The sequence below is a fragment of the Haliotis rufescens genome, unplaced genomic scaffold (genome assembly GCF_023055435.1).
Source record: "Haliotis rufescens isolate VD_foot unplaced genomic scaffold, xgHalRufe1.0.p SCAF_14, whole genome shotgun sequence".
NCBI lineage: Eukaryota > Metazoa > Mollusca > Gastropoda > Lepetellida > Haliotidae > Haliotis > Haliotis rufescens.
Genome location: NW_025963824.1, coordinates 1,039,984 through 1,067,873, shown reverse-complemented (window position 1 = coordinate 1,067,873; position 27,890 = coordinate 1,039,984). Strand labels below are relative to the sequence as shown.

The 27,890-nt window shown below is 42.5% G+C and overlaps 1 protein-coding gene across 5 annotated transcripts in view; it reads right to left on the bottom strand.

The window, feature by feature from the left end:
* LOC124128861 overlaps window positions 1-27,890 on the bottom strand; it is a 303,995-nt gene that overhangs the window by 109,322 nt on the left and 166,783 nt on the right. For 3 of the 5 annotated variants that reach the window (XM_048395618.1, XM_048395619.1, XM_048395617.1), the window contains exon 3: window positions 9,739-11,117. The exons of the other annotated variants lie outside the window; for them this stretch is intronic. In XM_048395618.1, the coding sequence (XP_048251575.1) occupies window positions 10,267-11,109 (843 nt within the window). In that variant the 5' untranslated portion in view covers window positions 11,110-11,117 and the 3' untranslated portion in view covers window positions 9,739-10,266. Of the gene's footprint in view, window positions 1-9,738; window positions 11,118-27,890 lie in introns of those variants that run through there. 5 annotated transcript variants of the gene reach the window in all.

Below are 27,890 nucleotides of genomic sequence, written 5' to 3'. Positions count from 1 at the left end.
GGCCCAGGTGGTCCAGGTGGCCCAGGTGGTGCGACCTGAATCATCCAGAACAGCTAGCATCATGTAACACTGATATATGGTAGTCTCTCCGGGCCCAGGTGGTCCAGGTGGTGCGACCTGAATCATCCAGAACAGCTAGCATCTTGTAACACTGATATATGGTAGTCTCTCCGGGCCCAGGTGGTCCAGGTGGTGCGACCTGAATCATCCAGAACAGCTAGCATCTTGTAACACTGATCTATAGTAGTCTCTCCGGGCCCAGGTGGTCCAGGTGGCCCAGGTGGTGCGACCTGAATCATCCAGAACAGCTAGCATCTTGTAACACTGATCTATGGTAGTCTCTCCGGGCCCAGGTGGTCCAGGTGGTCCAGGTGGTGCGACCTGAATCATCCAGAACAAACTAGCATCTTGTAACACTGATATATGGTAGTCTCTCCGGGCCCAGGTGGTCCAGGTGGTGCGACCTGAATCATCCAGAACAGCTAGCATCTTGTAACACTGATATATGGTAGTCTCTCAGGGCCCAGGTGGCCCAGGTGGTCCAGGTGGTGCGACCTGAATCATCCAGAACAAACTAGCATCTTGTAACACTGATATATGGTAGTCTCTCCGGGCCCAGGTGGTCCAGGTGGTCCAGGTGGTGCGACCTGAATCATCCAGAACAGCTAGGATCTTGTAACACTGATATATGGTAGTCTCTCCGGGCCCAGGTGGTCCAGGTGGTCCAGGTGGTGCGACCTGAATCATCCAGAACAGCTAGCATCTTGTAACACTGATATATGGTAGTCTCTCCAGGCCCAGGTGGTCCAGGTGGTCCAGGTGGTGCGACCTGAATCATCCAGAACAGCTAGCATCTTGTAACACTGATATATGGTAGTCTCTCCGGGCCCAGGTGGTCCAGGTGGTGCGACCTGAATCATCCAGAACAGCTAGCATCTTGTAACACTGATATATGGTAGTCTCTCCGGGCCCAGGTGGTCCAGGTGGTCCAGGTGGTCCGACCTGAATCATCCAGAACAGCTAGGATCTTGTAACACTGATATATGGTAGTCTCTCTGGGCCAAGGTGGTCCAGGTGGTCCAGGTGGTGCGACCTGAATCATCCAGAACAGCTAGCATCTTGTAACACTGATATATGGTAGTCTCTCCGGGCCCAGGTGGTCCAGGTCGTGCGACCTGAATCATCCAGAACAGCTAGCATCTTGTAACACTGATATATGGTAGTCTCTCCGGGCCCAGGTGGTCCAGGTGGTGCGACCTGAATCATCCAGAACAGCTAGCATCTTGTAACACTGATATTTGGTAGTCTCTCAGGGCTCAGTTGTATCAGCCTGCACCAGTACTTCACAGCTATTGTCATATATATGTAAGCTGTAAAGGAGCTCTACCACACTCACCAAGCACCATCACATTACATGTATTTCTTGACACTTTAAGAACTGATTTGCACACCTTAACTTGAATATCCTCAATGATTTTGCTGTAATTAACATCCCAGATTTCAGAGCCATAGCACAGGATAGGAGTTACAAGACTATCAATAATTTTGAATAAATCTTTGCATGGAATATCACAAAGTTTCTTCTGATATCTATTTATGACAAACACAGTTTGGAACTCTGAGCAGCTAAACATGTTTGAGCCTGGGTCCATACAAGTTTGGGGGTGAACATAATTCCTAAATATCTGTAAAATGGAACAACATCAATGCTTTCACCATTATATGACCACTTTTACATTCAAAATAATCAGTTAGTCCAGTTGAAGCCCTTACACAAGCACACAGACTTGAATACATTGATGAAATTAGATTGAACAGTTTACCCTTGATCCCAACATCATGTAGGCTTTTCAGTAGATTATCATGTCTTATGGTGTCAAATGCCTTTGAAAAGTCAACAAAGAGGCAGTCAAATCTCCCCTTTCTTCTCCCTGCATATTTTGAGTCATTGCCTGCAGACTAAAAATGTTGTCAATAGTTGAATAATTGGACCTAAATCCTGCTTGTAGTTCATCAACTATGTTATTTTTCTCACAAAGATTCTTAAGTCTCCAGTTTATGATAGAGGTAAATATTTTACACAAGTTATCAATCAAGGATATTCCCCTGTAGTTGTTTACATCATGCTTGTCTCCAGACTTAAAAAGAGGGCAAATGATACTTCTATTCCAAGCATTTGGTAACACACCATTGTCAAGTATTTCATTAAAGAGAGCAGTCAATGTAGGTAAAATTATATTTTTTGTATTCTTGAAATATTCAGAGACAATACCATCAGGTCCTGGTGATTTATTATTTGCAAGCTTTTGGATTTGTTGTTCAACTTCTTGATTTGTTATAGGTTGATTTAATTCTTCATGTGCTGGGGTATCATCAGTTACATAATTATCTGTGTCTGTTGGTGGAGGTAAGATGGGTTTATTTTCTGAGTGGAGGAGGGAAGAAAAGTGCTTCATCCATTCATCAGTTCTAATTCCAACCAGCAATTGTGATTGTCTCCCTTGCTTTAACAATTTCCAGAATAATTTAGGATTAGCTCTTGATTCAATTAGTTTTTGTTGCTGTTGATTTTGATAAGATTGTCTTTTAAGTGCAAAAGTTTTCTTGAGCTTAGAGAGCAACTCCCTAAACACACTCATATCTAAACAATAGTCTCTATGTCCTCTCAGGGCACAGTATTTTTCATTCTTTAAGTTTTCAAGTTCACTGTCCCACCAAGGTGGTTGACTGATCTGTCTAGATTTATCATGGGTTGAAGGAAAACAGTAAAGTCTCTTGTTTATAGATGCTGCTTCTTGGTAGACATTCACAAGTCGACAGAGTGCAGTATTAACATCTGTTGAAATTGTCTGTTCAATTTCATCTTTGAGGAGGTCATACAAGTCTTTCAACTTGGATTTAAAGACATCTTTATTATCTTCCTTCCATGGGTATTTGTACCAGGGATTAACTTCAAGTTCACTAAGCAGAGAATCATCATTGTTCTTGTTGACTTGTACATTACTGCAATCATTATGAGCAAAATAAGCCTGCAAAACACTGGGAAGTGATTTGACTCATCTCGCTCACCTACTCCAAAGTCAGATATACATGGAATGAGGCTAGGGGAAGCTATCATATAGTCCACAATACTGGCACCATTGTGTGTAATGCATGTATATTCACCTTGCTTGTCTCTGTGACATCTTCCATTCAATATATGTATACTGAATAATTTGCACAATTCAACAAGTCTCTTACCAAAATTGTTGCAGTTTTCAGAATCTTTATTGTTCCTTGGTACTTCAAAGCTGTCAGTTGGGTAATCATCAATTACCTTTTGGATAAAATCAATGTTATCTTCAGGTATGTAATCAAGGAAGATTTTGGTCCCAGCATTCAAATCACCAGCAAGAAAGAGTTCCTTTTCTGGGTGATCATGTACAATCTCTGTCAAATAGTCCTCCAATACTGACATACCATCTCTATCTTTATCCTCATAGACAGGCGAGTTCTCAGGTGATAGATATGTCAGAATCAAGATTGTATCCTTGTCAATACCTAATCTTGATGTGTTAAATAAGAAAACTACTGTATTTTCAAAATGTTCATATATCTTTGTTAAATATCCATCAATGACCCACGTTTCTCAAACATAAATTGTCACACCACCACTGTATCTACCAAACTTCTTATTTTATACCCGAACACTGTTATATGAATGTATGGCGTTATACGTACGCATATAACTCCATTTGATATATAGTTATGTCGTTCAGATATTAGGCAGAATTTTGTTTGCTCACAGTTTCCGTAAAGCTGCTAAATAACAAAAATTGTCTCACAGTACTTTTACCAGTGGATGATAAAAAGCGGCAAAATTTCCTGAATAAATTTTAAGACAACACTTAGCAGTATCTTTTGTTCAAACGGATGAATATCTGCAGTTACAGTTAAACCATCAGATAGGAAATTTAATACTCTGCGTAATCTTATAGCCGGAGGTAGATCCAGTCCCGCATGAGCGCAATTGTCGCACAACCTGCACTTTTCCGATCTTAGGAAAATGTGCGTCAGAAAAAAACCTAAGCATCCAGCGGGTTAATTTTGATTGCGTTTCCCATGATTTAAGATACAATATGTATAATGTATACTGACGAGGCACGATGTGCTTTTCATTTGGCATCTATCCGTTTGTCGCAAACCCTTTTCCGAATGTAACGGACGTTAAGTGAATTTGGCGATGGGCTGATACACAATCATGTTATTTAACAGTTGTAATATATGCAATCGTTTTATCTAATAGTTATAATATAAGCATAATTTTTATTTAAAGAGCAAAAATTTTAGTTTTTGTTGCGTATTTGATACGCTAGGATTTGATTAATCTGCGTAGTTCAGTTTATTTAATGTGATTTTACGCAAATACACAGCTTATCTTGAGCTCTGGAATTTACCTTTTTCTTTGGATCTCTGGATCGAGATTGCAGACTAACATGAAATCACTAGACTGGGTTCCTGTCTACCTAAACTAAATCACGCTAACCTTGCGTGGCGCACCAACAATGGAACCAGTTTAATAAAATCACCCAACTTCCCCCTTACATTCCTACTCTACCAATTATATGATAGTTGATACGAAATTGAATTCAAATTGACAAAGCAATAATTATTAGCTGAGGTAAGTGTATATTCGGCGTCACGGAAGTCATCACTTGATTATAAACAAAATGGTCAGTCGGTTGCGAGTTGTACTCCAAGCATGGTTGTGGTCACCCATCACAGTGGGGAGCTTTGACTGGTGCCAGCAACAGTGAAGAGAAATTGCATTCCAGTAACAAAACAAGAGGTCCATGGGGCCTGTATCGCTCACCGGGATATTTACACAATCAGTCCATTTGTACAACTGTGAATTCCTATCACCTGAGAATACTTCCAACCAAATGTCAGTGATGGGGAGTGGTGGGCCAGTGATGGGGAGTGGTGGGCCAGTGATAGGGAGTGATGGGGAGTGGTGGGCCAGTGATGGGCCAGTGATGGGGAGTGGTGGGTCAGTGATGGGGAGTGCTGGGTCAGTGATGGGGAGTGATGGGGAGTGGTGGGCCAGTGATTGGGAGTGGTGGGTCAGTGATGGGAAGTGGTGGGTCAGTGATTGGGAGTGGTGGGTCAGTGATGGGAAGAAGTGGGTCAGTGATTGGGAGTGATGGGTCAGTGATGGGAAGAAGTGGGTCAGTGATTGGGAGTGATGGGTCAGTGATGGGAAGAAGTGGGTCAGTGATTGGGAGTGATGGGTCAGTGATGGGAAGAAGTGGGTCAGTGATGGGTCAGTGATGGGGAGTGGTGGGTCAGTGATAGGGAGTGATGGGCCAGTGATGGGTCAGTGATGGGAAGTGGTGGGTCAGTGATTGGGAGTGATGGGTCAGTGATGGGAAGAAGTGGGTCAGTGATGGGTCAGTGATGGGGAGTGGTGGGTCAGTGATAGGGAGTGGTGGGTCAGTGATAGGGAGTGGTGGGCCAGTGATAGGGAGTGGTGGGTCAGTGATTGGGCATGGTGGGTTAGTGATGGGAAGTGGTGGGTCAGTGATTGGGCATGGTGGGTCAGTGATGGGGAGTGGTGGGTCAGTGATAGGGAGTGATGGGCCAGTGATGGGTCAGTGATGGGAAGTGGTGGGTCAGTGATTGGGAGTGATGGGTCAGTGATGGGAAGAAGTGGGTCAGTGATGGGTCAGTGATGGGGAGTGGTGGGTCAGTGATAGGGAGTGGTGGGTCAGTGATAGGGAGTGGTGGGCCAGTGATAGGGAGCGGTGGGTCAGTGATGGGGAGCGGTGGGTCAGTGATGGGGAGTGGTGGGTCAGTGATTGGGAGTGGTGGGTCAGTGATGGGAAAAAGTTGGTCAGTGATGGGGAGTGATGGGTCAGTGATTGGGCGTGGTGGTTCAGTGATGGGAAGTGATGGGTCAGTGATGGGGAGTGGTGGGTCAGTGATGGGGAGTGGTGGGTCAGTGATGAGGAGTGGGTGGTCAGTGATGGGGAGTGGTGGGTCAGTGATGGGGAGTGGTGGGTCAGTGATGGGGAGTGGTGGGTCAGTGATGAGGAGTGGGTGGTCAGTGATGGGGAGTGGTGGGTCAGTGATGGGGAGTGGTGGGTCAGTGATGGGGAGTGATGGGTCAGTGATGGGGAGTGGTGGGTCAGTGATTGGGAGTGGTGGGTCAGTGATGGGAAAAAGTTGGTCAGTGATGGGGAGTGATGGGTCAGTGATTGGGCGTGGTGGTTCAGTGATGGGAAGTGATGGGTCAGTGATGGGGAGTGGTGGGTCAGTGATGGGGAGTGGTGGGTCAGTGATGAGGAGTGGGTGGTCAGTGATGGGGAGTGGTGGGTCAGTGATGGGGAGTGGTGGGTCAGTGATGGGGAGTGATGGGTCAGTGATGGGGAGTGGTGGGTCAGTGATGGGGAGTGGTGGGTCAGTGATGGGAAGTTATGGGGAGTGATTGGGCGTGGTGGGTCAGTGATTGGGAGTGATGGGTCAGTGATTGGGCGTGGTGGGTCAGTCATGGGGAGTGGTGGGTCAGTGTTGGGGAGTGGTGGGTCAGTGATGGGAAGAAGTGGGTCAGTGATTGGAAGTGATGGGTCAGTGATTGGGCGTGGTGGGTCAGTGATGGGTCAGTGATGGGGAGTTGTGGGTCAGTAATGAGGGTGGTGGGTCATTGATTGGAAGTGGTGGGTCAGTGATGGACTGAGAATACTTCAAACCAAATGTCAGTGATGGGCAGTGGTGGGTCAGTGATGGGGAAACGTGGGTCAATGATGGGAAGTGGTGGGTCAGTGATGGGGGATGGTGGGTCAGTGGTTGGAAGAAGTTGGTCAGTGATTAGGAGTGATGAGTCAGTGAATGGGCATGGTGGGTCAGTGATTGGGAAGTGATGGGTCAGTGATGGGGAGTGGTGGGTCAGTGATGGGGAGTGGTGGGTCAGTGATGGGGAATGGTGGGTCAATGATTGGAAGTGGTGGGTCAGTGATTGGGAGTGGTGGGTCAGTGATGGGGAGAGGTGGGTCAGTGATGGGGAGTGGTGGGACAGTGATGGAGAGCGGTGGGTCAGTGATAGGGAGCGGTGGGTCAGTGATGGAGAGTGGTGAGCCAGTCATGGGGAGTGGTGGGCCAGTGATGGGGAGTGGTGGGTCAGTGATGAGGAGTGGTGGGTCAGTGATGGAGAGTGGTGGGCCAGTGATAGGGAGCAGTAGGTCAGTGATGGGCAGTGGTGAGTCAGTCATGGGGAGTGGTGGGTCAGTGATTGGGAGTGGTGGGTCAGTGATGGGGAGTGGTGGGTCAGTGATGGGGAGTGATGGGTCAGTGATGGAGAGTGGTGGGCCAGTGATAGGGAGTGGTGGGTCAGTAATGGGGAGTGCTGGGTCAGTGATGGGGAGTGGTTGGTCAGTGATTGGGAGTGGTGGGTCAGTGATGGGGAGTGGTGGGTCAGTGATGGGGAGTGGTGGCTCAGCGTTGGGGAGTGGTGGGTCAGTGATGGGGAGTGGTGGGTCAGTGATGGGGAGAGGTGGGTCGGTGCTTGGGATTGGTGGGTCAGTGATGGGGAGTGGTTGGTCAGTGACAGGGAGTGGTGGGTCAGTGATGGGAAGTGGTTGGTCAGTGATTGGGAGTGGTGGGTCAGTGATGGGGAGTGATGGGTCAGTGATGGGGAGAGGTGGGTCACTGATGGGAAGCGGTGGGTCAGTGATGAGTAGTGGTGGGTCAGTGATGGGGAGTGATGGGTCAGTGATTGGGCGTGGTGGGTCAGTATTGGGAAGTGGGTCAGTGATTGGGAGTGGTGGGTCAGTGATGGGGAGTGGTGGGCCAGTGATAGGGAGCGGTGGGTCAGTGATGGGGAGTGGTTGGTCAGTGACAGGGAGTGGTGGGTCAGTGATGGGAAGTGGTTGGTCAGTGATTGGGAGTGGTGGGTCAGTGATGGGGAGTGATGGGTCAGTGATGGGGAGTGGTGGGTCAGTGATAGGGAGTGGTGGGTCAGTGATGGGAAGAAGTGGGTCAGTGATTGGGAGTGATGGGTCAGTGCTTGGGCGTGGTGGGTCAGTGATGGGGAGTGACGCGGAGCGGTGGGTCATTGATTGGAAGTGGTGGGTCAGTGATGGACTGAGAATACTTCCAACCAAACGTCAGTGATGGGCAGTGGTGGGTCAGTGATGGGGAATCGTGGGTCAATGATGGGAAGTGGTGGGTCAGTGATCTGGAGTGGTGGGTCAGTGATGGGGGGTGGTTGGTCAGTGATGGGAAGAAGTGGGTCATGGGTCAGAGTAGTATAGGTAATGGGGGTTCTGGACCACTTCCACTGGAGCCAGATTTATTACCTATACTGCTACTACAGGGGGGATTTTTTATGCCAAAATGATTATGCGATTTAACGATAGTCATGAGTTTAAGTTAAATTGGCTCTAGCTCACCAATACCTGGGGCCAGTCATTGCTTTAGATGAGCCTAAATGGTAATAAAAATATTCTTTATTATTTTTATCGATAAAGCGATGTTCAACATTTTTATTAAGTTCTTCGTAAATTTTACTAGGAGACCAGACTATATAACTACACTCTTTTTGTAAATTGATAAGAAACAATTGATAACCGTATTTGGTTGGTTTGACATCACTGATATAATAAAAACCTTGTGGTAATTCTTTCTGTAACGGGTTGGGGGTGGGGAAAACGTGGTTGTCAGGATGTTTTCAGTCCCATCCCAACCGTCAGTTTCCAAGAGATATTGTTAAAACGGATGTAAAAGAAAACTATAACAAATAATAAAAGTCAATTGAAATCTTTACTTGTTGTTGTTCTTATTAATAATGACAGTTACAATTTCAATATGATCATGAACTAACTGCAAGTCGTACTCTATTTTTAACGCTTGTCAGTTTTGACAGTTAGATTCTAGATAAATAATTTCTACAAATTCTATTTAACCTACTCGAAAAAGAATAATTACTATGCGCAAAGGCAGAGCCAATAATGCTGCACGGTAATTGTTATTAAAAAACTGTAAACAAGTCTATGGAATCATTATAAAATTTCTAAAAACTCGCTGGGCCAAAAACTACAACTTACGTTGAGTCTGTTATTTCTGCAACTGATTTGGAACGAGATTATATTCGTGGTGACGTCACTTCCGGAAATACATGTAGCAGAAGACGCCAAAAGTTAGAGCGAGAAGACCAAACACCAAATATACGACGTGACATTATCTAGGATGGATGTAATCTACTCAATAACATGTCCAGGAAGGTGTTTACGTAAGTATTTTGGAATAAATATATTTACTTTAGTGGATTTAGAGCATGAAACAATTCCGGAATAAACTACCCAACTTTTGATGACGTAAGCACCAGTAGATCGCGGGACTATTTGAGCCGATCACTGGAGCTAACTATAACTGTTAAATATTACTATGAAACATTTAATTGATCTAATACGTACAATATACATAGTTTTTACACACAAGACGTGTATGTAATAATAAATAATCATATATTTAATAACTATTAAAACTTCAAACGATCGCGGGAACGTGGACGAAAACCGAAGGTCTTGATCGTTTTTGACCGAGCCTGACTATTACAATAGCCCCTTTTTTAAAAGAAGACTTGTCCCGAGTTAACATTTTTACATAAACATGGTATTATACATTGCATTTCAAGTAGCAAAAAAATTCATGCTGTTAATATTTATACCACTATAAATATTCATGTTTGGTTGTTTTTTTTTCTTCTTGCAGTTAGCCCTTACAACTGCAGTTAAAGAACAGGGTTTGTTGTGCAAGAATAACAATAATTCAACTTATTACATGTTATATTACATCATTTACATTCAATTATAACTTCTTACCTTGTTGATTATCAATGGACACCGTTATAATACTTACATGTATCCCAAGAAATGGAAATCCAAGAATTAATATCCTTAGATATGAAAACACATTCTTATTATTATAATAAGGTAATTCTTCACCAGGAAATATGTCAGTGAAGCACAATTATCAGTCTGTGAAAAACACAATCTTTGGTTCTTGAAAACACAGTTCAGTTTCTTCACACACAGTTCTTGAATAGAATGTTCTGTCCTTTTCCAGGATATGGGTCTGGCTGTTTTCCACATGAATCAATGAACACAAGAATACATCTCAAAGAAATCAAGAGAGAAAACATAAGATGATCAATGAAAGAAAAGATAAGAGCCTTCATAAAAAGAAATTACAAGAAAAATTAGAAGGAAACTTCCTCTCCAAGACACATTATTATGCCGGCTGACTGCCACTGCCATGTGCCATACCTCGGATGAAGGCGTCAGCAGCGCGACGCTGGTCAAGCTGCTGCTGAAATCGCCTACCCTCGGCAGACTGTAGCACGGCCATTGCCTCCCAGCCCTTGGCGATAAATTCATCAAGCTGGGGCCTGTTTGTGGGAATATCCAGGCAGGTAGGCCAGTGTGCCCCATGGTGAGCGGCAAGAGCCTGCTGCATCACAGTATTGCGCTCTCTTAGAGCTGCGATTTCCATCTGCAGATCTGACACAGATGGCACATTTGGGAGTGAACATTTGAGAGGAACTGAATCATATTCTTTCTTAGGTTCCGTGACAGTCTGTGACGTTTGGACAGACAGGGCAGAGCAAGAGGAAGATGCTTTTGCTGATTTCCCCTTCTTACCCGCCCTCTTGCCCCGGGGTCGCCATGTCTGCCAGGACAAACAGTAAACCCCAGGGTCAACGAAATTTTCATTTCGTTCCACTTCAACAGTCACATCTGCGCAAAGCTTATCAACCTGAGCGGTAATAACATTTGAATTTAAATGCTTGTGCGCAATATGGTATTTTAAACTTTTTAGTGAAGAACGACAATCAAGACACTTCTTTACAGGGCAAGCAAACGATTTATGCACCCTGTGATGCGTTCGCGCCCAATGTTCTTCAAAGTCACGTCGCGATGCAAATGTCTTAGTGTCAAGGCAGGCAGGGCAGTCCATATTTGGTATGAATTTAATAAATTTCATTCCTGGCGCCCCCTCCATCACCTCTGGATGCACCGATCCCCATTGCTTGATCTCCTCTTCATCAACATCCAGGGTGAGAATGTCAGCCATCCTTCTGACTGCAAATAAGGAGTAAGTAACGCCTGCATGAGATATGTTGTAACTTCAACAGTGCTTATCACTTTTCTATATTCTAGATACATCCTAGGAATCATGATCCATCATCAGCTTCCTCAGTGAGAACTAGAGTGAATCCCATACCAACCAACCATATCCAGTAAATAGTTTAGAAAGCTTACATCAAGCCCAAATTTTAAATCTTTACCACTTAAAAGATATGTTGTTTAACATTCAACTTTCGTGCCAGTACATTCCCTAGATCACATTTTGATCTGTTGCATCCACAATGCAACCGTAATATTAATATCTTCATGAAACTAAAGTATAAAGGGCTCTGACAATATGTAGGAAAACAAGTGAAATATAATTGTTTTCAGATTTATTTGGAATAACAGTACACTAACAGTATGTGAGAATTACTGAGAAGTCCACCATGTTGGAGGATCATCTCCCTCATAGGGCAGAAGTCTGTCAACATGGACAACCCGAGGTGAGTTATTTGAACCATCCTGTATACGGTAAGTCACATCATCAATCTGTTTGATGACCACCCATCCCTTCTTCCAGCAAGTAATGAACTTCCTGCTGGATGGGAGCTCCTTCCCAGGATTATATAACCACACTGGTTGTCCAACCTTTAGTCGAAACTCTTTAGTTCCCACATCGTACCTTTTCTTCCGGATTTCGGAAGAATGCTTAAGGCTACGGCGGGCAGACTCAAAGGCATATTCAAACCTCTCCCTGAGTTTCTCAACATACTCGTCATGCTTCTGAGCATTTTCATTTGGGTTTCCGGTAATAAGTTGGATTGGTAACCGGACTTCCCTACCCAATGTAAGTTCATTTGGCGTAAAACCAGTAGACTCATGTCTAGAAGATCTGTAAGCTGCCATGACATAGGGAAGGTGCTTGTCCCATGATTTTGGTTTCCCATCTGCATATATGCAGAGCATGGCACCCAAGGTACGGTTAAAACGCTCAACCTGGCCATTGGCTTGCGGTCGAAGAGCTGTTGTCCTTGTTTTCACAATGCCAAGCAACTTACAGAATTCTTGGAAGAGAGTAGCCTCATATTGTCTGCACTGGTCACTGTGTATTAGTGCAGGTGTACCAAAGCGACAAACCCACTCTTCCACTATCTTCTTGGCTACTGTTTTAGCCTCAATGTTTGGCATGGCGTAGGCCTCAGTCCACTTTGTAAAGACATCTGTAACCACCAAAATGAACTTGTTACCAGACTGTGTACGATCGAGCGGCCCCATAATGTCAGTAGTAAGTCGCTCCATAGCTGAGCCAGTTACATACTGCTTCATAGGTGCTCTCTGCTTCGAGGGTCTTTTACGAGCAGCACACTTGTCACATTTGGTACAATGTTGTCTAATGTCTCTTTTCATGTCAATCCAATAATAAGACTGTTGGATTTTTTGGAGAGTTTTCTGCACCCCCAGGTGACCTCCTAAAGGAGAATCATGATTATGGGTGAGGATCAGGCGACGTTTACAAGTTGGCATGACAATCTGCCAGTGCCATCGTCTGCCATCTTTGTTCTCCCACCTCCTATGGAGTACCCCTTGTCTAATAGACAACCGATCATATTGTCCCCACAGAGCCTTACAAGCACTCGAGGTGGCGGACACCTCTTTCCACTGTGGTTTGACATTATTAGCTCTGGCCTCGTAGATGAGTGCAATATCATCATCAGCCAACTGAAGATTTTTCATTTCATCTGGACACAATTGTTCATAATGAACGGCAGTTTGGATCATACTCCCAGTCTTTGCCGACTTGGACCTAGTCACTGATAACATGTCAGTCCTAACCACATTGTGTGGTATGTTTACATTCGAGTGTACTGGAAGTGACCTCTGAACTTGACTACGTGTGCGCATGCGTGAGAGGAAGCAGCGTGTTTACGCATGGCGGGGATTTGATATGAACTGTCAGTGGTGTGTAGAATGAGAGAAGGGCTAACCAGGGCCAACAGTGGAAAGGGCCATAAAGGTAATTAACATTGGTAGCAGAGCGTGGTTGAGGGAAAACGGGACTAGCAATATGGCACATGGTTACAAGAATCCCCCGACTTTGACAAATGAGATGGAATATGAGACGTGGAAAAACGAACTTGAAATATGGTGTCACATGACCGAGGTTGTAGAGGAAAAACAGGCACTCGCAGTCTCACTGGGATCACTTACGGGACAAGCTAGGGCAAAAGCAATGGCAATTGATGTGAAAGATTTGAATTCCAAACGGGGTTTGAAAATTCTTGTCCAAGCACTTGATGAACTTTATAAGAGGGACACTGTTGACTTAGCATACACGGCATACAGGGATTTTGATAGTTTCACAAAGGCTGAAGAAATGACAATGTCAGAATTTATCATTGAATATGAACGGCGATATACCCAGTGTAAGAAATATCAGATGGTTTTGCCAGATTCAGTACTCTCATTCAAGTTGCTTGATTCATCAGGATTGACTCAGAAAGAAAGACAGTTAGTTTTGACGGCAGCTAACGATAGAAACTTTGAATCTATGAAATCAGCATTGAAGAGAATATTTGGTAATGTTAAAAGTCAGGATTCTGACAGTGCCATATGTGTGAAACAGGAATCAGCATATTACACAAGAAATAGCCAGAGTGGTTATAGAGGACGTCAACAAGGACAGAGATACTCGGGTCCAAGGTACAGGAATGAGCCACGTGACAGATACAGTTCAGCTTACAGTGGTAATAGAAATGATACACCTGAAAGGGGAACGAATCCAATTAACAGGTTTGGAAAGCGCAGCCGATGTGTAATTTGTCAGTCAACTTTCCATTGGGCTAAAGATTGCCCACACCAAGAGAAACCAAGAAATAATGAGGAAGTGAAAATGATAGAAACAGAAGAACAGACAGAGCAATGTAACTTGACACTGTTTACAAAGGAGCAAAGTACGGAGAACAAAATTCTACTAACAGAAGCATTGGGATGTGCAGTATTAGACACTGCCTGTACAAGTACAGTGTGTGGACAGCAATGGTTGGACCAATACATAGAGACACTCAGTAGTCAGGAAAGGGATGAAATTATTTCAAATCCTAGCAATAAGAGCTTTAGATTTGGAGATGGAGTGAAAGTTTTCTCATCATCCAATGTTATGATACCAGCAGTAATTGGTGACACTCGGTGCACTATAAACACAGAAGTTGTAGAATCGGACATTCCTCTTTTGCTTGGAAAACCATCACTGAAGAAAGCTGGATTAATTCTTGATTTACCAAATGACACAGCTATCATGTTTCAGAAACCAGTGAACTTAGAACTGACATCAACTGGACATTATTGCATTGATCTAGTTGGACAAAGAGATTTTCCTGCTGAACAAACTTCAGATCGTGGCCTGGAGCAGTGTACAGTTGAACAGTTAGATTCAGAAGCACTCTTCATAAAAGAAAATATTGGTGAAAAGGATCAAAAGAAAGCGCTGGAGAAGCTTCACAAGCAGTTTGGACACGCCACAGCGGAAAGATTACAGAGGCTTATTCAAAATGCAGGGAATAAAGATCCCGACATCTTGAAGACACTAACAGAAATAGTTGAGAAATGTGAAACATGTGAAAGGTATAGGAAACAACCAACTAAGCCAGCATTTGGATTTCCTAAGGCTACAGATTTTAATGAGACAGTGGCTGTTGACTTACACGAACTTGGAAAGGGCATGTGGTATTTGCACATTATTGATGAATTTACAAGATTTAGTGCTGGAGCTATTATTAGAAGTAAGCAATCATCAGTGTTTGTTCAGAACTTTATTCAGCATTGGATAAGTATTCATGGAGCACCACAAAAACTCTTAAGTGACAATGGAGGAGAATTCAACAATGCTGAAGTGAGAGACATGTGTGAGAATTTTAACATTGAAGTAAAGACCACAGCAGCAGAGAGTCCATGGAGCAATGGATTGCTTGAACGCCACAATCAGACTTTGACAAATATCATGAGAAAGGTGAAATCTGAGAAGAACTGTGACTGGGAAACGGCACTTAGTTGGGCATTAATTGCCAAGAACAGCCTCAGTAACATTTCTGGATACAGCGCATACCAGTTGGTTTTTGGACGAAACCCAAATTTACCATCAGTTCTGACTGACAAGGCACCATCGCTCCAGGGCACCACAACAAGTGCAACTGTGGGAAAACATATTAATACAATGTTTGCATCAAGACAGGCTTTCATAGAAGCTGAAAGTTCTGAAAGATTGAGAAGAGCCCTCAGAAAGCAGATTCGTCCAGTTGCTGGAAATTTTGAGACCGGTGACAAGGTCTACTTCAAGAGGTCAGATGATCCTAAATGGAAGGGTCCAGGAACTGTGATAGGACAAGACGGTACTGTGGTTTTCGTGAGAAATGGAGGAATTGTGGTGAGGGTTCATAGAAGTAGAATGAGGCGTTGTGTAGAAAAGGAAATTCCTGAAAATAACAATGAACATAATGAGAGGCAAGTAGAACAAGAGGAAACTGTGCAAAGACATGATAGTGTCGAGGAAGACAGTGACCTAGAGATACAAACACAAGAACCACAGATAGGAGAAGTTTCTGAATTGAACAATCTACAGGAACGATTATCACAAATAAAGTCTGGGCAGACAATTTCATATGCACATCATGACACTGGAGATCAAGTCTGTGCAAAAGTTCTTAGCAGAGCAGGAAAAGCAACAGGCAAAAACAGGAGCTGGTACAACTTAGAATTCATGAATTCTGAAATGCAAGGTATAAGTCAGTCAGTTGATTTGTCCAAGGTAGAAGAATTGCGGATAATCCCCTGTGAAATCATGGAGGAAAACGTCATGATTACAGAAGATGTTGCATGGACTAAACCCAAGCTAACTGAACTTGATAGTTGGAAGGAAAATGGAGTTTACAAAGAAGTTGTCGATGATGGGCAAAGATGTGTGTCAACCAGGTGGGTCTGTACACTTAAAGAAACACCAGAGAAGATAATACCTAAGGCAAGGTTAGTTGCCCGAGGATTCGAAGAAGGTGAGAATACGGACTTTCTAAAAGATTCCCCAACATGTGCTAAAGAATCGCTGAAACTTATCTTGGCAGTATTTTGTCAGAAAAAATGGAAACCTCATTCAATGGATATTAAAACTGCATTTCTTCAAGGTGAAGAGATGAAGAGAGACGTTTACATTAGACCTCCGAAAGAAGCAAACGTACCTGGAAAACTCTGGCATCTTCAGAAGTGTGTCTATGGACTAAGTGATGCATCACTACACTGGTATCAGAAAGTCAAGTCAGTCATGTTGGAACTAGGAGCTAAGGTATCGAGAGTTGACCCAGCAGTATTTTTATGGGAAGGACAAGATCAAGAAACTGTTGGAATATTGGCATGTCATGTTGATGACTTTATTTGGGGTGGATCTGCAGAATTCAGATCAAATGTAATGGAATCTGTGAGATCACACTTAAAGGTTGGAAAAGAAGAAAATCAAGCTTTTCAATACTTGGGAATGAACTTATCTTGCCAGGACGGACACATTTTCTTACATCAACAGAAATATGCAGAAAGCCTCAACTTTGTCCAGATTGATAAATCTAGATCCGCTCAGAAATCTTTACCCCTGAACGATATTGAGAAGCATGAACTCAGATCCAAGATAGGACAAATACTGTGGATAGCTAAACAGAGTCGGCCTGATGTTATATTTGATGCTTGTCGACTAGCAGCATGTACGAAGGATGCCAAAGTTGAACATCTTTTGACAGCAAACAAGATCATTAGGAAGATTAAGTCAGAACATGTCAACCTGAAATTTCAAAATGTAGGAAAGGAACTTTCACTTGTAGTTTTCAGTGATGCTTCGTTAGGAAACCTGCCAGATGGAGGCACACAGGGTGGACACATGATTTTCCTCACAGGCAGTACAGGAAAGGTGACACCTTTATGTTGGAACTCGAAGAAGATTCGTAGGGTGGTGCGAAGCACACTGGCTGGTGAAACTTTGGCGATGGCCGATGGTATTGATACAGGAGTGTACCTATCAATGTTGTTTGGAGAACTGACTGGTGAGAAACACAACAGAATGACATTGACCTGTATCACAGACTCTAAATCACTGTATGATGCTCTAAAATCCACTAAACCTGTTAAAGAAAAAAGACTGAGAATGGAAATAAGTGGGATCAAGGAGTTAGTGGAATCTGGACAGATAGGAGATGTGACATGGGTGGACACAAATAACCAGTTGGCAGACTGTCTGACCAAAGAGGGCGCTTCACCTATGAAGTTACTACGGGTCCTTGAAGAAGGAACTCTGTGAAGATATTATTATAAACTGCATCATCTTTTAACCTGTTTTTATGAAGATCTTAAAGAAGAAAACAAAACAAAATATGTTTGTTGGAACAGTCTGCATCCTTCTTTTACATAAAACTATTTTATACAAATCAAAAATATTTGAGGTTATATGTGAAGAAACTGTTCTTGACATATACTGTACAGAGACTGTTCAGAGACTGGAAACTGTTCTTGGGATATACTGTACAGAGACTGGTTTTAAGAAATTTATTTTTACTTTTACCGAGAGCCTGAGGGAAGGCTTTACATATTAACAAATGAAATTTTGACACAGCCAGCAAAGTTTGTCACTCCAGCCTTATCACATTTGAAGACAAACTTTAAAGAAGTGGGAGATTGATAACATGTCAGTCCTAACCACATTGTGTGGTATGTTTACATTCGAGTGTACTGGAAGTGACCTCTGAACTTGACTACGTGTGCGCATGCGTGAGAGGAAGCAGCGTGTTTACGCATGGCGGGGATTTGATATGAACTGTCAGTGGTGTGTAGAATGAGAGAAGGGCTAACCAGGGCCAACAGTGGAAAGGGCCATAAAGGTAATTAACAGTCACTACACCACAAATGCTTGGAGATGAATCCGGGCCGGCGCATTGTTTGCTGCAAGGTCCATCTTCTCGTTTGCATTGAGGACATGGTACACAAGGTCGGCGACTTAGGGCGTCTGCATTCCAATGAATGCGCCCAGGTCTATGAACTTCATTTAAGTCATAATAGCTCAGTTCTTGTAACCACCTGGCCATCTGATTTACAGGTTTCTTAATCCGCTTGGCCCAAACCACAGCAGAATTATCGGTTCTTATAATGACAGGCCGTCCAAATACATAGGGATGCCAGTACCGGCAAGCAGTCACTACTGCAAGAAGTTCACGTCGAGTAACACAGTAGTTCCTCTCTGCTGCGGAGAGAGTCTTACTGAGGTATCCCAGAACTACTTCACGACCTTCTTGCATTTGTGCCAAAACTGCGCCTAGTCCTTCACCTGAAGCATCAGTGTCAATGATAATTTGGCCTTCTGTTTGAGGAAAACCAAGAATCGGCGCGGAAGTAAGAGCGACCTTTAAGCTCATAAAAGCTTTGTCTGCTTCACTACTCCACTGGAACTCTACTAGTTCACTAGTCAGTCTTGTTAATGGTTTTGCAATCTTCGAAAAGTTTTCAACAAATTGCCTGTAGTAGTTTGCTAAACCTAAAAACCTCAAAATATCTTTGCGACATTTTGGTGTAGGCCATCCTTTTACAGCTTCTATTTTTTCAGGTTGTGTGTGGACACCATCTGCTGAAATCACATGCCCTAAAAAGTTCACTTTTGTCTGAAACAAGTGACATTTTTTAGGCTTCAGCTTCAACCCAGCTGCGGTAAGTCTGTCCAAGACCATTTTGAATCGTTCAAGGCATTGCTCAAAGTCTGTCCCAAAGACAATTATGTCATCAAGAAAACAGAGGCAGTCTTCCCATTGAAGACCTCTGAGCACTGTCTCCATCAAACGCTCAAAAACACTTGGTGCATTGCACAGACCAAATGGCATAACTGTCCACTCATATAACCCAGATCTTGTGACGAATGCGGTCTTTTCACGATCTTTAGGGTCCATCTCTACCTGCCAATACCCTGCTTGTAAGTCCATTGTGCAGAACAGTTTTGCACCACCTAGACTATCAATACAGTCTTCTATTCTCGGTAGAGGGTATGAATCTTTTTTGCTTGAAAGATTCAACAAACGATAGTCACAACAAAATCTGTAACGGCCATCACTATGCTGCACTAATACAGTTGGTGAAGCCCAAGGACTAGTAGAGGGTGTTATTACACCTTGCTCTAACATCTGGGGGCCTGCTTGATTGGTTTAGCATCACCTGTATTGATAGTGTGCTTGACCAAACCAGTGCGCCCCAAATCATCGTCATTCTTAGCAAAAGTATTTTTATAAGAAGAAAGGACATCTTCCAATTTCTCCTTTTGAGATACATTAAGATTAGATTTACTTCTGTCAAAGAGATCTTTAAGATACTCAGGAATTACTGCACTTTGGACATTAAGTTTTGCAATTTTCTTGACCTTTTTGTTTGAAGGCAAAGTAACACTTTGACATTGAGCCAAAATCCTACCAGAGGTAAGAGTAATTGGGTTATCTGTCACATTAATGACTTTAACATAAGCTGCTCTAGCCCTGTTGACAACACCATTACCCATGAGAAGACCACTTTGAACTAAAATCTCCTTACATGGCTCCAAAAGAACATTCTTAGTGTTCTGTTGATTATCAGGTAAGGACAGTTTAACATAAGACACTGACTGCGGTGGGACCAAGGTATCATCAGCTACTATTGCAGTTCTATCAGCTGCAAAAGTAGGTAACCAAACTCCCTGTAATTTGATCTTGTGATCTGCAAGATCAACTACAGCACCTAGAGCAGTGAGTATGTCCATGCCCAAAATACCATCAACTTCGAACGAGTTCTCAATCTCAGCTACAAGAAATTCTTCCTGAGTAGGTTCCATGTCCTCACTTATAGTCAGCAGTGCCTTGAATATTCCGTTCACAGGAAACAAAGTTCCATTAACGGCTTCCAATGACAAAGCAATCGGACTAAGTGCGACAGAACGAGGAAGACGCTTGTAAGATCTAGGAGATAACAAAGACACCTGGCTACCAGTGTCAACTAACAAGGTAAAGTAAGTGTTACCAAGTTTTACATTCACTAACTGGCCTTCATCGCCTATTTTAAAACAAGGTCTCATCATTGCAATAGCTCGCTGTGAATCAGCTGTGAGAGAATATTGTGGTTGCGCCTCTGCTGCAATCCTATCCTCTTCCAGTTGACCACTTGAGTCTATTAGCTTAGGGTTCAATATATCATTGTCATCCACCCAAATCTCGACCTAAGTCCGAGATGGTGGTTTGGCGTTTCCCTGTGCTTGCTGCAGAACTGCTCTACCAGGTGACTGATTCACACACTGCGATGTCCAATGTCCAGGTTTATGACAGTTTGAACAAAATGAATTTGCTCTGTTGTCACGCCTAGATGGACTCTGAGCTCTGCGCATGCCTCTATTTTGGGTACGCCCCGGACTGCCATAAGGAGTCTGGCTCATTACATTGTTTTGTCTCATGGGGCTATGACTTTCATCAGCCCTATAATGCGATTTTTCTTGTACTTGAGACAATCTCTCAACCGTCTTTTGCAAGTCTGCCAGCTGTTTTGAAAAAACATCGAGTTTATTCTCAACAATTCTCTCCGGCGACTCAAAATGTACTTTTCTCACTGCAGGTTGTGGATATGCAGTGGCTCTCACAGATCGCTGAGTGATCCGACAGTTTGGCCCGCCCAACACAGACTCGTACATCTCTGCAACATCAACCGCTCCTTGTAGCGTGCAAACACTTTTGTCAAGGAATCGGAGACGGAGATCTTTGTCTACGGCTCTTTTGAGAGCATCTAGCGCCAATCTCTCCTGGAGGCCATCATCCAGATCAGGATAGGCTTCCTGGACAAGTCGCCAAACATCGTCTCTCAAGTCTGCTATTGACTCCCCAGGCTTGCGGTTCCGGTTGAGTAATTCTTCCTGCTTAACATCAGGGAAACTACTACCGTACCGTCTCCGAAGAGTACCGGCAAGCCATTGGTAGTCGTAGCGACTTCGCTCAGGTAACCTTGCATAAAAAACCTGTGCTGCTCCTTCCAGAGCGCATCCCAGCATATCTGCACACTGCTGGTCAGTCCATTGTGACTGTCTAGCGACATTCCTGAACTGAGCCTCGAAGGCAGCATAATCCCCCTTACCACTGAACTTTGGCAAGTGCAAGGAGATCCGCGCCACAGGAGTAGCTCTGGAATCAGGTCGTCTGACATCCATGGCGTTAACCCGCTCGGCTAAGCTCAAAACTGTGTTTGAGAGCTGTGCCATGATGTTAACCATGTTAGTCTCATTCTGATCATTCTGCTGGTCATTCCTACCAATAGGTCTATATAACACATTGTCATACAAAGATGGTGAGTAGTGCCTGTTCGAGTCCAGTGACTGCGAATTGCCCTGAAAACTTTGCTGCCAGCCATGACCATGTAAATCTCCTTCACTGAAGGACTTACTCGGATCAACAAACCTGGCGCTATTTTCTCTGGCTGCACCTTCCTCATGGTAACCATCTGCCATTGGTCTGCGACTTTCACTCGCGACCTGTTGTCTTACAAGTAGGTTATCCACAATTTGTTGTCTACGGGACCTTAAATTAGTTGCAGGGCCTTCCATTGCATAAAGTTTATCAGAAAAACTGTTTTGATAATGATCCATAACTACACAAATAAGTTAAGTAAAGTTTCAACATTATTTCCATTTATCCAAAAAGACATATCCCACTTCTGACACCATTAAACTGTAACGGGTTGGGGGTGGGGAAAACGTGGTTGTCAGGATGTCTTCAGTCCCATCCCAACCGTCAGTTTCCAAGAGATATTGTTAAAACGGATGTAAAAGAAAACTATAACAAATAATAAAAGTCAATTGAAATCTTTACTTGTTGTTGTTCTTATTAATAATGACAGTTACAATTTCAATATGATCATGAACTAACTGCAAGTCGTACTCTATTTTTAACGCTTGTCAGTTTTGACAGTTAGATTCTAGATAAATAATTTCTACAAATTCTATTTAACCTACTCGAAAAAGAATAATTACTATGCGCAAAGGCAGAGCCAATAATGCTGCACGGTAATTGTTATTAAAAAACTGTAAACAAGTCTATGGAATCATTATAAAATTTCTAAAAACTCGCTGGGCCAAAAACTACAACTTACGTTGAGTCTGTTATTTCTGCAACTGATTTGGAACGAGATTATATTCGTGGTGACGTCACTTCCGGAAATACATGTAGCAGAAGACGCCAAAAGTTAGAGCGAGAAGACCAAACACCAAATATACGACGTGACATTATCTAGGATGGATGTAATCTACTCAATAACATGTCCAGGAAGGTGTTTACGTAAGTATTTTGGAATAAATATATTTACTTTAGTGGATTTAGAGCATGAAACAATTCCGGAATAAACTACCCAACTTTTGATGACGTAAGCACCAGTAGATCGCGGGACTATTTGAGCCGATCACTGGAGCTAACTATAACTGTTAAATATTACTATGAAACATTTAATTGATCTAATACGTACAATATACATAGTTTTTACACACAAGACGTGTATGTAATAATAAATAATCATATATTTAATAACTATTAAAACTTCAAACGATCGCGGGAACGTGGACGAAAACCGAAGGTCTTGATCGTTTTCGACCGAGCCTGACTATTACACTTTCCATTTAATAGCTTTCTCCATTATTATATATATTTATGTAAGCATTTGTCTAAATGTGATCAAACGATAGTAAGCAATCTATTTTTAATCTCCAACCAGTTCTTTGGTTTTGGCACGGAATAATTGACGCGCTTGTTGCCTCCCCTGTTCTATGAACTTTTTTTTCTCGTCTTCGCTAATACCACTGGTCTTACGAGATTTTGATCGAATCTCCTGCTTCATTTCGTTGTATTTGGTGAGTTCCGACAGCACTAAACGAAACTCATCCTCGGATATCTTACAATCGGCCAATGCTGTCGAAATATGATCCTCGATGCTGTTCAACTTTGCTTCGGCGAGTATCCGAATACTATCGTGTTTTAATGCTTTCTTTTGTAACCTACGAGAAATGAATTTTATCGCTATTCCTGCCAGTCCCGAGACTCCAGCGGTTATTTCCATGCCGAGCACGATAGGCGCGGCGATTATAGTTGATAGTAAACCGATACCCGCTACACCGAGTCCCATGCCAGATACTACAAGAGCGGTGTCAACTCCGTCCAGAGCATTCACGGCTCTGCGATACTTTTTATACAATCCAAGTCTCAACTCCCTATCCTTCCCTATTCGATGTTTTATGTCGCTTATTTGATGTAAATCGAAATCCATCAACAGTTTCCATCTTTTCAAATGCTTCACCGAGCGCCGGATATAAACTCATAGTGTATATTACGATCATATAATAGTCTTTAATTGGTCTTGCTTAAATGTTTTGAGACTATACATCAATCTTATCAAATGTATATTATTCGGCAAGAATATCTTAGAAAGAGAAATACTGTCACTTTTAATAATTTGAACCCCCTCGAGGGTTGCAACGGGCGATGCTCCGATATGAATAATACTGCAACGTTGACGCTCGTGTTTCTTGAGCCATTTAATCGATAGACCTGGTAATATTTCGAAGGCATCTACCGGTGCCTCTCCGAACAAGACTTCAATAATAAGCGTAGAAAGATTAGGTATTGCACTCAGGTTCTGTTTAATTTTTTCGAATTCAGTAACCAAATTTAAACTAACATTTTTTAAGGCCGGACGACTATATAACATATGACCTGGGTTTTCTGGCAGGGGAGTGACCAACACACTTTTTCGTTTTGACGGGATATAAGCCGCGAGTACGATGCCACTATTTATTATCTTAGTTAAATTATGTCCCTTATCCATCATCACATAAGGTGGGGTAATGACGATATTCAATAGCCACTCGATGTTTGCTTCGACCATAGTCCATTTTTTATCATCGTTGCGAGTAATATTGTACGAAGTGTTTTTAAGGAGTCTACTAACATCGACATCGCTTAAATCTCCTAGATTACCCGTGAATGTGACTTCTTTCCGATTGTATACATTATCGTGTAAGTGTAAAGCGTATAACTTACCAGCGGTACCGGGTTTATCAAATCCTTCCGTGTCTCCGAGATCGGAAAGCGCAATTGTATTACATTTTCTTACTGTTCCAGGGCCTGATGCATCAACCATTATTTATAATATGGAGTGTTACACTTAAGTATCCTATATGTACAGGTTGGTGTTTTACATCTAATACAGAAATTTTGAGGTCTGAAATAATACCCCGCTTTAATTTTTTATATTGTAATGGTGAGAAAGATTCCGTTCTACCGCTATTATATTTTTCATTTTTGACCGGAACAGATCTGAGTAGAGTTGAAGGACTTTCTAGTTGAATATTATTTGTCGTGCTTATTTGATCAAGATGGATGAACAACTCTTTATAGGGAACTAAATCGGGTACTTTAATTCCCTGTCGTGGTTTGTTATAATTTATAATTCCTATTCTATGATGAAATCCAAGTGTAACTTCTAAGTATGGCCTAAGAACTACAACGTTTTCTCCAGAGTCGACTTTCACTGTCCCATTCGACTCATTTTGTGTTAGACTAGCTCCATTAGGCTTAAAAATTTCATCATTGAGTGAGCATACGCTGTAATACCCATCAGGTATAGTAATGAATTTTTCAATACCATTGTTTACACCTATTATATCTATCACATTATTACCTCTCGCAGCACTTATATTGGTCCACAGTGGGTAATATGTTACGTCGCATAGAGCGACTTCGAGTTGTCCATCCGAGTTATCGATAGTATGAAGCAGTTCAATAGAGTGACCATTTGTTATTCCAGGTAGTGTAACATACATATTAAATATACAATGATACTATATCATAACTTAAACATGAAATCAACTCACATTACTAATCAATCGATTATAGTAACTGCCTCTGGTGCTGAATTTTTCGTTAAATTCCACGATATCTTTGAAAAATACAGTTTCACGGCAACTAACGATAAAATGATTGACGATTGGTTTAACCGTCCGATGCAATTTTGGCAGAATCAGTTAAACTTTGCCGTATGGTGTGCCACAACGGGATGTGGCGTATCTGTTAATGCCCCAGGATTTAAACTATATAAGTCTGTTATATTATTTCACGTGTACTATCAGATTAGACGTATACTTAAAGAAATTAGTGCTCCATTACCGATGGATCCAGCATGGAATCATGCAAATAATCATTATAATAAGAGGGCCTTCGAACATATTTGTAATGAATTTAATGTTTCTACGAGTAAAGATTGGCGCATTAAAGGACCTAGCCATGGTCTAGGTATTCCGTACAATGGACAAAGAACTATTAAAGATAAAAGCGATTATTTAATTAAAGCGGGTGTGATCCCTTCAGGCTTTGCTCTCTCGAGTAAACAGTTTAGAGCAGATCGTATGAACTTTGAGAGTGGCATTCCTTATCTTATAACAAAGTTTGTGCATCCAAACGATACAACAGACGCTTGGAATGAATTTCTTAATGATAAAACGGAAAATAATTTTACTAACCCAGGATTTGAAAGAGTTAATGAATCGATAAGAACTTATGTGTGGGCAATTCTCGGAGCACAATCGCAAACACGAACATCCATTATCGGTACTGGGACGGCGTTCGATGCGCAAAAACAGTTTGTCGCAAACGTGGAGGACGCCATTAATTCACCAGTTGACATACCATCGTCTATAAAGCGTTTTCAAGATGCATTACAGTACGCTCAATCCAAAGTGGACTTCATTTATGCGCCGGGACTATACATGTCTCCGAGTAATATGGAACTTAAGATCAGTCAAGTGATAGGCTAAAATAATAAAATTGTTATCGCTACCGATCAACAAAAACCAGGTATAAATTCAGATATTAACGTCGAATTAATAACGCAAACGATCACGGGCGAAAAGGGAATAGTCAAGCCACAAACACCCACTATCGATCAACCATCTACTAATGCACAAGTGCCACCGCATATTGAAGCTAAAAATCAACAACATATCGATGAAAAAACAGCGCTCGTAGTGGGTGGAGTCTCGGTTGGTTTACTCATGATTTGGTTAGCGAACTGATTTGGTGGTTAAATAGTTCTTAGCGAACACGTACAACAGCCCTGCAATTGCTACGATCAACCCCCACAAGTTTTGACTAAGCCAAGTGGTGGTCTTAGCTAATAAATTCAATAGCCAGGAAACAACACTCCCTATTATACCGGGAAGTGCGGCCGCGGCTTTCTCAGCGAGCTTTCCCAGTGCTGAACCTAATGCTTTTAAATGCTTTTTTATCCACTCTTTTATACCATTTTTATCGCTAGGAGGTGATCCGCCTCCACCTGTACTACCACCTGTTAACGAGAGAGTCAAAGTCGATATAATAAATCCCAATGCGGTTAAAATACTGGCAATTGTTATTCCCTGTTCTCTGAACAATGTTTTAATTTTATCGGCCAGTGTAGTGTCATCGTTGAGGACTTGATCGATAGTTTCTCGAATACGACTGATTTGCGAACGAAGTGCCTTTCTATTACTGGAAGCTGCTTCGAGGCGGGCCGATCTTTCGTCTTCTAAGTTACGCAATCTTTCCGCTACGCGGCGTCTACTGAACTCATCGCCCGCCTGTTCGAGTTTTGTTTTCTCTTGAGCTATATGCTTGTCGATTTCGGATATCTTGGCTGTATTATTGATGAGTTCTCCCCGCATTGTTCGCATTGCCTTGTCAAGACCTCGTAATTCCCTAATACTGAACTCTGAATATGGTGATACACTGACCGTGGAATTATCGTAATAGGTATCTAAGATTTCTCCGAGTCCGTTCGAGGCCACGTTAGAGGCTTCTTCCAAATCATCTGTATTAACGAGTTCATCACGCACGGTTCGAAGAACCTTAGTAGTCTTCGCGGAAAGTCGTCGGTAGTCCACAAAACCTAATTTATCACGAACAGTGCTGATGCCGTGTTTAGCAGCTATCGTAGACAAGGCTAGGGGCTTACGAGTACGAGAATGCATAAGATCAATATCCGGAGAGTCACGCAGTCGCAATATTCCTTTACTATCTATCTCAAACTTTGAATAGTCACGACCTATTGGGGTATCATCTTTTAATGCATCGTAATAATCATTGACGGACGATTGTAAAAGTTCATCGTTAAGACTACTAAACCTGGTTTCATCAGTACCCTCTTCGATTGGATTCAGATCATCAAAGGTACTTAGATCAAAGTCATTAATATCAAAATCAGTCATTTTTATATTAAACATAGGGTACATAATTTCAATATAAACAATGTCTTCGCAATACGGACGCAAGTTAAACCCACAACGTAGACTTCGAGATCCATTAGGGGTCAAAGCAATTCGTCAGTCTGTAACTATAACTAATAACCCTAGTACCATCGATCAGAATCAAACGCTTCTGGTTCGGTTTCCTAATCTAGGCGCACACGATGTGTTAGTTCCGGGAACTGTCCGACTAGCATTTACGATTAGTTTGACTTCTACCGACGTTAACAGGGAGCCCGTTCAGAACATAGGTCGTGCTATCATTAAGAAAATCGCGATTAAAATTAGCGGTAATGAGGTTTTGAGTATCGACGATAGCGATGTATACTATTGTTACATGGATCTCTGGAGAACGGATAAAGAGCGGGAAAACTTACAGTACCAAGGTATTTGTAATAAGAACACATTGAGACTGCGCGTGGGTTCTGATAATGGTGATAATACCATCG